We start from the raw sequence: 13,200 nt of genomic DNA on the forward strand, positions 1-13,200 counted from the left end.
ATTAAAAAAAATGCTGACAAAAACAACAAAATAAAAATAAAGAAAATAGAAATTAATAAAATAGAATAATAAAAAAAGTTTAATAAAACAATTTATTGTTTTGTTATTTTTTTGTTCTTTACATTAATAAAAATCGAACTTTTATTGCCTAATTATTATTATTACTATAATTATTTATTTATTAAAAGTCAAATATTATATTAGAAATAATAATGAAAGTTTTTTTATATTTTTTGATTTCTGTCATTTCACTTATTTATTATTATTATTATTATTATTATTATTATTATTATTATTATTATTACTATTATTATTATTATTATTATTACATTATTCGTTTCGACGAAACTTATGTAATTTAAGTAACATATGGATTCGGAACAGTACTATGTTTCAGTCTAGTCTATTTTGGCTCGCTTTATAGATATTGCGTTTATTTTACTAATGATTTTAGGAAAAATAAGTTTCGTTTATCCAGTCTGACAAAATATGTTTAAATAGTTTTACTTTCGTGAGAATTGCGTTATTTAAAGGCGCTGGCAACTTATTGAAAATATCGTTTGTTCTACGCCAGTAGGTAAGTTCTTTTCAAAATTTCCTGCGACGAAAAATAAGCTCTGAAAGGAAGAAATTGTGACGTCATAACCGCCTCTCATTAGAGTCCTCTCATCACGAAAACATCTGAGGAATTTTATCAAGTTTTGATAAACTCTGACATTTAAAAGTCAAAAACTACTTGATCTTAATATTGGACCAAATGCTGGAAAGGTCGTTATGACGTCACAATTCTAACTTTAAATCGAAATAACTCGAGCTTGAAAGCAGATACAAAGAAGCGGTTTTCACTTCTGTAATAAGCGTTTCCATTTAAAACAAGCTTGCCAATGCCTTTAAGACGCATTTAATTTCCAGTTAAATCTGATTGACTATTTTTTTCATTTTTTGGTATATTATATTCACTATTTTCAAGAATAGAGTGAATTTTTTGACAATAAAGCTGTTTTAAGTAGGTACATAATACATACCTTTTTCAAATTTGGTCACGATTTTTTTAGTGAGTTTGCAGAATCAAAATCTACTAAAATTTTAGAAAAAAAAACACATAGTTTAGAGGCTTTGTTTGATATTGACGTACAGAGTAAACAAAAGTATGTAACCAAGTGTTTTTTATTTAAACTATATACTTATGTTAAACATGTCTTTTTTTGACCATAAAATTATTGGAAAAATTTTAACCTTTCAATACAAATTAAAAATAATCTTTTTTAAACTGGGTTATTGAAACTTATGTTTTTCGATTTTTGAGAACCTTTTTGTTTTTTTTTATTCTTGAAATTGGCAAAAATTTTTTGGCAAAAAATGAATTATATTTAGACGTTAGTTAATGTTTTCAAATCACAGGGATTGTCGAAAATATTGCAAGTGGGATGCAAATTGTTATTTAGAAATTAAGGACATTACCAAAAAGATTTGAACTCGCGGAAATAATATTCTATAATTATTATGGAATAAGTTTTGCAATTTACTTAATTTGATTAATTTTTTTAATATTAGAATTCTCTGTTTTTTATTGGTACTCAAATTTACGTTTTTGAATGATTTTTTAACTACTTACCATTGCTATTGCCATTGCCATTTCACCAATTAAAATATTTATCGAAATGTCTTGTAATATTAATAATATTTAAAAAATACTCAAAATACAACTAGTACAATGTGCGCAAAAATCAAGTCACCTATAAAATTTGAACGTAATGTGCCACTTAATTTAGATTGTGAATGATAGATCCGTCAAAATAATACAAAAAGGCATCGAATCCAAAAACAAAAAAGTACAAAATAACCAAAATCACGAAAATATAGGACACGAATGAAGACAAACCTTACACTTGGAACAATTTTTCCAAGAAATGAAAAAAAGTGGGTACAAAGCTAATTCAAAGATTTGACAGATGACATTATCATTAAATTTGAGTTCTATAGTCGACTTCATGAACAATCATTTTTGAACACATTGTACTGCTTGAGTCTAAAATTTTAAATTGGGGATTGCGTGTTTTTGAAAGAAAAACTGACCTATTGAATATTTTTGTCAAAGAAAAATTATTCCATTATTTTGCGGCTTACTGTTTGGTACTTTATAGGTACTGTTTGCGCTACATGATACCAAAAAAATAACTCAAAAACCAACCAAACTCTTTCTTTGGAAATCTGGTGGGTCCTGCTTTTAAAAAAATCGCATTTAGTTTGCATATTTCGATTTCCCTACTCTCTGAGGCACTCCTGAAGGCCTCAAGTTCACTCCCAATCCTGCCACCATCCCTTGTTTTCCTGCAAGCCAAGCTATGCAACCAATTGTTGATCTCTTCGACGTCATCTCCGTCGCCGTCCTTCCACACATGCTAAACAAACAGGCGAACCAGAAGGAACAGACACGATGTGGTCATCGTAACGCTGCAGTTATGAAGCCGACCAACATTTTGGTTCAGTGTGTTTTCGCGGCTCCGTCGACGAGGTTCCCACCGAACGAACGACCGAAATAACCAAAACCATTGACGCGATCTGTGAAATGTGTCTGTGATTTTTTTTCATACGAAAAATGGATGATACCAAAGCCCAAAACGGACAGGCCATGGCCAAAACCACCACCATCAGCACCATAGCAGTGCAGAGCGGCAGGACCAGAATTGTCATAGCTTTGCTGCATGTACGTCCCACCATAAAATTGCGCCACCAAGTCAGCCCGATCTGACCCCTCTGGTTTTTGCACCGAAAATCGCGTTGGCACGCTGCCAGAGCAAGTATTTCGGGATTTATAACCATTTGACGCTCATCGACGAATTTTTTCGTTATGTAATCGCTTATTTTGAGCCATTTTGACTCACTAATTACCAATTTCATTAATTAAACAATTAAATTTATTGCCCCGATTTACATAAAGTCTCAGGTGTTAACATCTCCTAACTAGTTTGAATGAAATATTTATTTTGTTATTCATTAGCTCGTCAATAGATCCTTGCTGGAGTTTCAAAGATTAAAAAAACTGACTGGCGGTTTAATTCTTGTAATTATTGTCTGGATTACAAGGCGTTCTATTTATAAATTTTTTGATTGAAAGGTGAAATTCGAATACCGCGAAAAAAAATTTTCAAAGCGTCTTAAAATAGTACTCGCCTGATTTGATGTTTAATTTTATACTTGCCGATAAAGTGCTAAAAACGAGGATAAACATCTTTCTGGCTCATTTAAATATTAATATGCTATTATGACTCTTCACTGATATTAGCTACTCGTTAGTGGATTTTCTGTCTAAAAACAGTTTTTCATAAAAATTTGTCTAGAAACACAGATTAAAATTAATGACTAAATTTCTATTCCAAACAAATGTTATTTCATAACTCATTCTGATTTTAATAAAATTGTCGTTTATTATTATGTCCTTGTTTCTTTGGATTTGAAAGTTTTTTTTTCTCTTCCTTTCCCAATCTTTTTTGTTGTTGTTTTATTTCCCAATTTTTAAATAGCAAGTTACTACTAATTTGCTACAATAAAACTAATCACTAGTTCAATGGACCGCGAAAAGAATTTGTGACTAGAGAATTTTTTTTTCTTATTTTTTTTATTTTAAATTAAATTTAATTGTTTTTAAACGAGACTGCTTATCTTCAACAATTCGAAAAAATCATTGTTTGTTTCGCTTTAAAAGTGCAAGAAAACTTCAATAGATTTGATTTTATATTTTTTTATTTTTGTCGAGATTTTTGTCAAATTCGAGTATCCGGAGCATTTATTGGACAATAACTTCTGAACTATTACCTAACTTAATTTAATTTGTTATAGTTAGGAAGCTATTTTAATTATTTGTCCTTTAAAAAGGACCTTTATCTTTTGGATAATGTTTTCGAGAAATTGCCAAAGAATAATAAGAAAAAATTTATCATATCTAATAGATTTTCAGGTGTTTTTTATGATGGAATAAGAGTTTTTGTTCAAGTTCTGACCACCATTTGAAAAATAGAAGAAAGTAAACATTATTTCAACATATTTTTTACGTTTTTTTTAACAATACAAAATTTAGAGCAAAAGGCAAAAAAGCTTCATAAAAACTAAACTAAGCTCGACTTTTTTTACCTCCTTATCTGTTTATTATTGTTTAATTTTTTCAATAAATGCTCTGTGTTATTATTATTATTATTATTATTATTATTATTATTATTATTATTATTATTATTATTATTATTATTATTATTATTATTATTATTATTATTATTATTATTATTATTTGAATCATTTTTTTATTAAACAAATTCAAAAATTAGACGACTTATAAGAAAAACACATTTCCATTCAAAGTGTTATCTTGTTATTACTGTAAATTTATGAATCACTTGTTACACTTTTGTTGAAAAATGGTTAACTACAAACATTTCTACTTTTTATTCTGTTTATTTCTTCACTTACTCATATAAAAACTTAAGCATACTAAACATTCTTTTCTGATAAATCCTTAGTTGTTTACTAATTGTTAGTAGAGATTAGAAATTTTAATCTATTTCAAATGGAAACCAAAAATAATTTATGCAATTTCTAGATAAAAAAAGCACTGAAATGAGTTAGTAATTTTTTTGAAAAAAAATTGACCTACTTGTCTAAACTACACTATATGTATTTTATAAGCATTTTTTTAAATATTTATTCCTTTAAAATTAAATATTAAAATATAATTATTTTTACTATTAGTTTGTTTCTTTGTTTATCTTATTGTTTTCGAATATTTGTTCTTTATTTTTCATTTTTTAAGAAGAAACGTACAGCTTGGAGAAGTTGGAAAAAAATTGCAACTTTTTTATAATATTATTACAAGAAAATTAATCACTAATTCAATAGAGTGAAGTTTGAATTTATGAACAAACTAGTAACAAACCCATAGCACTCCTACTTAAATTCTTATCAATATACCGTATAAATTTTAATAAAAGTAGTTCAACTGAGATTATCTATTCAAAGTGTTATTATTATCAAACTTTTGCTAAAATTTGTCAAACTACAAACATTTCAACTTTCTAACCGTTTTTAATCCAAACTTGAGCATAAAATGTTGTTTCATTATTCGCCCAATATTTTTAACTCTGAATACTTAATTGAAACTACCTACTAAACAATTGTTCGTAAAACTTAACCGCTTGTAATTTTATGGCGGATGTAGGTTAAAATGTACGTAGGAAAACATTTCTTTTCGTTTCTCGTAGGTTTTTTTCAGGTTTGGACGTTTTCTACCAAAGAGGGAAATCGTGTTTCAAACAGTTCTATTTTTTTAGAATAACAAACCTTAAAACTTAAACTCGAACCATAAGGTACTGTGAAATGTCAGTGACCTTAAATTACCTTTAAAACAAACCTATAAAAAATATTGATTGTCCAGTCGGTGCCAAAAATTCCGTCAATTTCCCAATTTCCTTTGTCACAAAGTTACAGCCAACTGATCCAACACCTGCATGCGTACCTGTTGCTAATGTGGGTCAGACGAACAAATCTTTGCGCAATTTCTCTCAACTCTCTTCATTTTACAACCGACATTCATTACATGATTCGCATATTTTGTTCTTTTCTTATCAAAAATCCTGCAGAAAATTCGCGTAGGTCGATCGAAAAGTGAGGGAAACAACTCATTTTCTGAAGGAAATTGCGTCAGAGACGCAATCCATGCCAAATGCTACTGTTTTTCAACGTTAATGCTTTTAATAACGCGTTAGTGATTTTTTTGGATTTAGTTTCGACACGTGGTTTCGTTAAATTTTGCTTCGGTGTGAATTTTTGCGAAGAAATGGAAACGATGAAACGATTCTAAAAATAAATATGGTGTGAAGATGTATTTGCATACGCGTGATTATTTTAATTGTGGAACGATTTGCATAATTATTAAACTTTATTGCATTTCAATGTCGATGACAGAACTCTACTTAATCAAATGTAACTGAAAACCTAAATGTCACTGAAAGTGGAACTACAGGTTTCAGGCTGACTTGGAGCAATTAGAAGAGAATAGTGACCGATAAACTGTTTTATTCCGAATGTTTTCCTATCGAAGCAATTAATTATGTGATACTAAATTTTATTGAAAGAAACTAAAATTAGAAACAGGGTGGTCCAAGTCAATCGATTATAAACGTCAGAAAAATAGTCTTAGAGGGTCCAAAACGTGAGAAAATATTGTTGGAGCAAGTTTGAAAAAAAATTCGGTGACCGGAAGCCACCCGGAGTTGCCCGGAGTTGATGAAATCCAGAAGAGTCCGGGGAAAAGTACCGAAAAAAATTGGACAAAATAAAAAAATATCGAAAAAATCGAAATCTTTAGAGTTGTACTACATGATATTTTTTGCACTTCTAGAGACTTCATACGCTTAAAAAAGTGCTTCAACATTTATATTTTCCAATGGAAAACTATAAAAATTGCAAAAATTTTGTTAGTCGTTTAGAATTCTAAAATTTTGAAAAACTGCAGCATAAGTTAGAACAAAAAATGCTACAAACCGAATAAATCATTAGAAGTCAATCGATTAAAAACATCAGAAAAATAGTCCTACAGCCTTGAAACCTCGAGAAAATATTATTGCAAGGAGTTTGAAAAAAAAAAACATTTGGTGGCCGGAAATCATCCGGAGTTGCCCGGAATTGATCAAAGCTCATCCAGGAGAGTCCGGGGAAATCCTAATTATAAACTGTTAACAATTTGGACCTTTATTTTTCAAATTATGATTTTTCATTTTAAAAAGCCAACTGAAAAGTACCGAAAAAAAATTGAACAAAATAAAAAAATATCAAAAAAATCGAAATTTTTACAGTTGTACAACATGATATTTTTTGCACTTTTAAAGACTTCATACGCTCAAAAAAGTGCTCCAACGTTTATATTTTCCAATGGAAAACTATAAAAATTGCAAAAATTTAAATAGTCGTTCAGAATTCTAAAATTTTGAAAAACTGCAGCATAAGTTAGAACAAAAAGTGCAACAAACCGAATAAATCATTAGAAGTCAGTCAATTAAAAACATCAGAACAATAGTCCTACAGGCTTGAAAACGCGAGAAAATATTGTTGAAACGAGTTTAAAAAAAACATTCGGTGTTCGGAAATCACCCGGAGTTGCCCGGAATTGATCAAATCTCGTCCAGGAGAGTCCAGGGAGTTTCTAATTATAAACTGTTAACAATTTGGAACTTTATTTTTCAAATTATGATTTTTCATTTTAAAGAGCTAACCGAAAAGTACTGAAAAAAATTGGACAAAATAAAAAAAAATCGAAAAAATCGAAATCTTTACAGTTGTACCATATGATATTTTTTGCACTTTTAGAGACATCATACGCTCAAAAAAGTGCTTTAACGTTTACATTTTCTAATGGAAAACTATAAAAATTGCAAAGATTTGGATATGCGTTCAGAATTCTAAAATTTTGAAAAACTGCACCTAAGTTAGGACAAAAAATTGATTAAAAACATTAGAAAAATAGTCCTACAGACTTGAAACCGCGAGAAAATGTTGTTGAAACGGAGTTGCCTGGAATTGATCAAATCTCATCCAGGAGAGTCCGGGGAGTCCCTTTGCATAACCTGTTTACAACTTAGACATTTTTTTTTAAAGTATAATTTTTCATTTTAAAAAGCCAACCGAAAAGTACCGAAAACAAATTGGACAAAATAAAAAAAATCGGAAAAATCGAAATCAGTACAGTTGTATCTCATGATATTTTTTGCACTTCTAGAGACTTCATACGTTTAAAAAAGTGCTTCAACGTCTATATTTTCCATTGGAAAACTATAAAAATTCCAAAAATTTGGATATTTGTTCAGAATTCTAAAATTTTGAAAAACTGCACCTAAGTTAGGACAAAAAATTAATTAAAAACATCAGAAAAATAGTCCTACAGGCTTGAAACCGCGAGAAAATATTGTTGAAACGAGTTTAAAAAAACCCGGAGTTGCCCGGAATTGACCAAATCTCATCCAGGACAGTCCGGGGAGTTCCTTTGCATGACCTGTTTACAACTTAGACCTTTATTTTTCAAATTATGATTTTTTATTTAAAAAAAACAACCCAAAAGAGCCGAAAATTAGACAAAATTAAAAAAAAATCGAAAAAATCGAAATCTTTACAATAGTATCATATGATATTTTTTGCACTTCTACGCTCAAAAAGTGTTTCAACGTTTATATTTTCTAATGGAAAACTATAAAAATTGCAAAAACTTGGAAATTCGTTCAGAATTCAAAAATTTTGAAAAACTGCAGCATAAGTTAGGGCAAAAAAATGCTACAAACCGAATAAATCATTAGACGACTGATTCAAATGGCAATCTATTCAACATGTTGACATCAAGCAGCAATAAACGAGCAACAATTATCAATTATCACTTATGACAGCCAACAAGAATTTGATTAAACCAAAGTGGAAGAACGCAAAAATAACTAGTTACGTTAGTTATGTCACAACAGCATTGCTGTTCCTTATTTAGTCTTAAAAAACTTCGTGAGTCATTAGACAAGAAACCTTGAGGAAAATTATGTTATAATCTCTATCTGTGACGTTCAATATTTATCCATTGTCAAGCGCCGTCTTGAAAAATTAATAACACCTCTACATAATTCGTGCCTTGAATTTGCATTCACACTTATGGGAATAAGGTCGATCTCCTTTTACGGTATTGCTCCTCTCTTGACCATTTAGCAATTTTCTGACCGAAATTCTGGTTCAATGGCCCAGAGCTGTGCACCAGATCGGGATTAGAAAGTGGAAAAAGGCACCATGCTAATAGCTCAAGTGTAAATATTCGTTTCAAAACGAACATAAACAGAACATCATTTGCTATTTATAGCACCTGGCAGCCAGGCGATGGTTCGATTCGAAACGCCCACGATTCGGGATTGGAACAACAGCCAGGAATGGGATAAAAAAATATATTTTTTTTATAATAATGACCGAAATTGTCGTAGATTTGTTTATGAGTGGACTGTCACTCATTCTCGCGTTTTTCGTGGAATGAAAATAATGTTGGCATCCGGGAGGATTTTGAGCTCGAAAACACAAACTGTGTCCAAGTTTTCACAAGTTTGTTTAGAAGTTTAATGCAAAAATATGTAATTTTTAAAACGATATCAAATAAAAGTCGTATTACTGCAGAATTTTAGTTTTTTTTACACCTCCAGAATAAAAAGCATAAAATATGAGTTAAACCTCTTCAAAGAACAATCGAATTTTTTATAAAACCTTTTTTGTTTACTTTTGGCATCTGAGGACTACTCTAATTAGTGTATCCATAAAAATGATTAATTGCTAACTAATACAAAGCATTAAATCGAGAAAGTGTTAACTGAGACACCTTGTACAGACACTGGCAAAGTGAAGTGAAATTGGCCATAAAAAATTTAAAATGATAATTAATGTGAAGGTTGTCGCATTTTAAAACTTTAGGAATAACAAACTTTTGTGACAGAAAGTCATAAAAATGTTAAACGCTGTTTTTTCTAACTAAAAAAAAGATAGAGCCAATTTTTTAATAGAACATTTATTCGTTTATCTTTGGTATCTGAAAAGTTTTAAAATTTTAACTCGAAAAATGTTGCTTTTTGTTTATTAATAAATGATAAATGAATTAGATTGAGAAAAACTTGACAGAGACCACCACTGCATTCCTGCAGCAGTTTTTTTTAATGTAGAATTTTGTTATATTTTGAAACTTTAAAATAGACACCTTTCTTTTGCTTCTGAAAGTCTAAAATGATGCTAAAGTAATAATAATAATAATAAGGCAAGAAAAAACCCGCAAAACAATCAAACAATAAGAAAAAGAAAGAATTAGATGACACCGAGCTTCCCCGCAAACCCAAAAATTAAAAAGGAACAAAGAGGCACACAGGAGACAAAAGTGAAAAAAGGGACCCCAAAAAAAAAATCAAACAAGAACGAGTGAACAAGATACGCATTATTATTACGTAAAAAATTATTAATAAAACAATAAAAACAATAATAATAATAATAATAATAATAATAATAATAATAATAATAATAATAATAATAATAATAATAATAATAATAATAATAATAATAATAATAATAATAATAATAATAATAATAACAATAAGGCAAGAAAAAACCCGCAAAATAATCAAACAATAAGAAAAAGAAAGAATTAGATGACACCGAGCTTCCCCGCAAACCCAAAAATTAAAAAGAAACAAAAAGGCACACAAGAGACAAAAATAAAAAAAGGGACCCCAAAAAAAAAATCAAACAAGAACGAGTGAACAAGATACGCATTATTATTATGTAAAAAATTATTAATGAAACAATAAAAACAATAATAATAACAATAATTATAAATTTCTAAAATTTAGAATGAGTTTATTGGAAAAAATTTTGAACTCATTCAAGATCTCAATCGAATTATTACACACAATGGAGATTACATCACATAATTTTTTTATAAAACAATTTTTGTTAACTTTTGGGATTTGTAGAATTTCAAAATTGTAATTACGAGTATATTTTCTTTTTGTTTATTAATAAAATTAATTAAATTGCAAAAATCTTAACTGAAACAGTGCGATATATTGATAGTTCACAAAAAAGTGTATTCTCACAATCTTGTACCAGTTTGTTATAAACAAAAAATTTGGGAATCGTTTTAATAAAACCAATGAAACAACAGCAAAAAAAGAGAGTGAAATTAATGAAAAATAATAATACTTAAAAAAAACAAAGCTATAAAAAATGTCTTAGCTGTCATATTTTCAATCTGAAAGAAGTAAAAAAAAAGACTTTCGTGTTGTTTTTATAACCCATAGACTATAGCTGTTTCAAAACTATAAAAACGGCAACCTTGCGTTTTACCAAATTATTATTTTTTAATAATATTGATAAAATACATTATTGAAAGGATAAATTACATAGCTATTATTTTTTTGAAGTGCCTGAATAATTTATAACAGGAAATTTTGAGACAAATTGCGACGTTGGGGTTTTTATAGTTTTTTTTTGTTTAATCTTGGCATAGTAAACTAGATCGAAAAAAATCTAGACTGAAAGTAATAGTATTGATGATAAAAAAATTAGCATATTTTTCAAAGTATACATAAAAATAAGGAATAATGAGTAAAAAATAAACCAAGATAAAAAAATTTAAAAGTTGTCACATTTGAACCTGAAAGATTTCGGTACTGAAAAACTGACACTGAACAAATAATTTAAAAATTATTAATTTTTAATAAAGATATTTGCATAGACTTGAAAAATGTAGCTAGGATTTGAAGTTTCCAATATCTTCACAGCAGTATTATATCTGAATTTATTCCTGAATTTATTCTTTAGAAATCGTTCATTAATCCAAACTAAAACATTTTAATTATCACCGACGTGTGAAATGCAGTAACAAATAAAACTTCTTTGGGTAGAGATTGCAATTGACTAGAAATTCAAAACAAACTTTTCTAAGTGTGTATCCCTTGTACGGCACTGATCTCACTTAAACGAGGAAAATATTTTCATGAAATAATGAATGCGGAATTTTATAATGATGCTCTTCAACTATCGGATATGGCTTTGCTTTGTTGGTAATTCCTTTCCTGGCTCTTGATTAGTCAACTTTCCATTTTAATGATTGATTTTTGAAATTGCAACACGAAATCGGAGCAGACATTTACATAAAGTGTATTTTTCGAATACCATTGACTTTTAAAGATGAGTAAAATAAATCATTGTTAAAATACTAACACCATCGGTTAAATGAGAATAAATCACTGCAATTTAAGAGTGTGGGTAAAATATGGCTCAGAATGATTATCTAAAATGCGCGCTATAATTCTATATAATCATTCCACTTAGAGAAAATTCGTACTAGCACTAGTTGGAACGTGACCATTAATCAATTAGCAAGAGATTATTACCAAGGGTTTGAATATTAGAAAAATGTTCCTTTTCCCACTCATCAATTCAATTTTAAAACCGAACTCGTTTTATGCCAAGCCAAGTAAAAGGTCTTGGTCACACTTGACTTGCTAAACCACCCCTCTATCTTATTTACCATCATCTATCTCTAAATCAAACTGCCTTGGTAGCAGCTAACAATAGCAATTCTCTGCGAAACCGTCTCGACTCACTTATTGCGATTATGGGCAAAAGGAACAAGACCAACCACCCATCATACGCCCACACCAAGGCCGCCTCTTTAACCCACCGACCATCAATCGGTCCAATAACCAGCACCATAACTTGCATGGATTTATTATCTTTCTCTCGATTTTTCCAAACATTAAACGATACCTACCGCAAAGAAATCCTCATTATTCCGCTCAAATCGACCGTGCAAACAGTTATGAAGGATTGTCAACCAAACACATGATTATTCAGAGAGTTGGTCAAACGCCTACACAGTTACATAACATTCAATTTTGAACGTAGAAAAAATAACGTTTGGGAATTAAACTTAATTCAATTTTTTTCCAGTGTGGCGACTGGATTAATCTCAAAATCCTGGAAATTACCCCGGAATTGACCACACTAGGGGATAATCTTGCCGAAGCTCAGGAACTGCAAAAAGCTCACGATGAAGTCCTTCGCCAGCTCAAAGTGAGTATTGTTTTGTTACATTTTGATTATTTTCTGCTGTAAAGTAAATTTGTCGCAGGGTCACAAAATTATCATTAGAAAGTGAGTAACTTCACCTGTTGAGCAAGCACTGTTGCCAACAAGTGGAAAATACTTACTCATTAAAGTGACGACAAGTTGTGTTTTTATTACGTATTGTTCTTGCAACAATTTATAAACAAAATGTAGAAAAATGAACACAATTTAAGTCTTTGCAGGAAAATTCTATTTTGATTTATTTACGATTGAGGAGATAAATTCCAGATTTCGCTGTTTATAATATTGTCAAACTGGTTCAAATTAATGACTTGTAAACGAAAAAAGTCTGGAAGAATATTTATTTATATTACTAGACCAGAAAAGCTGAAAAAAAAATTATAAGGACCGAACCATTAACCTGAAAAAAATTCTAATTCTAATTCCGAAAAATAAATAAATATAAATATGCCAATGGTGGTAACGCCATCACCCAAGTGTTTTCAGGTCGCATCTACAGCCTCTGACCATAGAAATTTTAATACAATTTTAATACAAATTAATTGTTTTCAAAATTCATCGAAA

The 13,200-nt window shown here is 29.5% G+C and overlaps 1 protein-coding gene across 11 annotated transcripts in view; it reads left to right on the plus strand.

Annotated features, from left to right (window-relative positions):
• Positions 1–13,200, plus strand: part of LOC660533 (titin) — a 132,339-nt gene that overhangs the window by 22,814 nt on the left and 96,325 nt on the right. For 10 of the 11 annotated variants that reach the window (XM_064359771.1, XM_064359761.1, XM_064359762.1 and 7 more), the window contains one exon: positions 12,499–12,621. In XM_064359771.1, the coding sequence (XP_064215841.1) occupies positions 12,499–12,621 (123 nt within the window). Of the gene's footprint in view, positions 1–2,443; positions 2,708–12,498; positions 12,622–13,200 lie in introns of those variants that run through there. The other variant, XM_064359769.1, reaches the window with a different exon arrangement.

This window comes from Tribolium castaneum, chromosome 1 (assembly GCF_031307605.1).
Source record: "Tribolium castaneum strain GA2 chromosome 1, icTriCast1.1, whole genome shotgun sequence".
Taxonomy (NCBI): Eukaryota; Metazoa; Arthropoda; class Insecta; order Coleoptera; family Tenebrionidae; genus Tribolium; species Tribolium castaneum.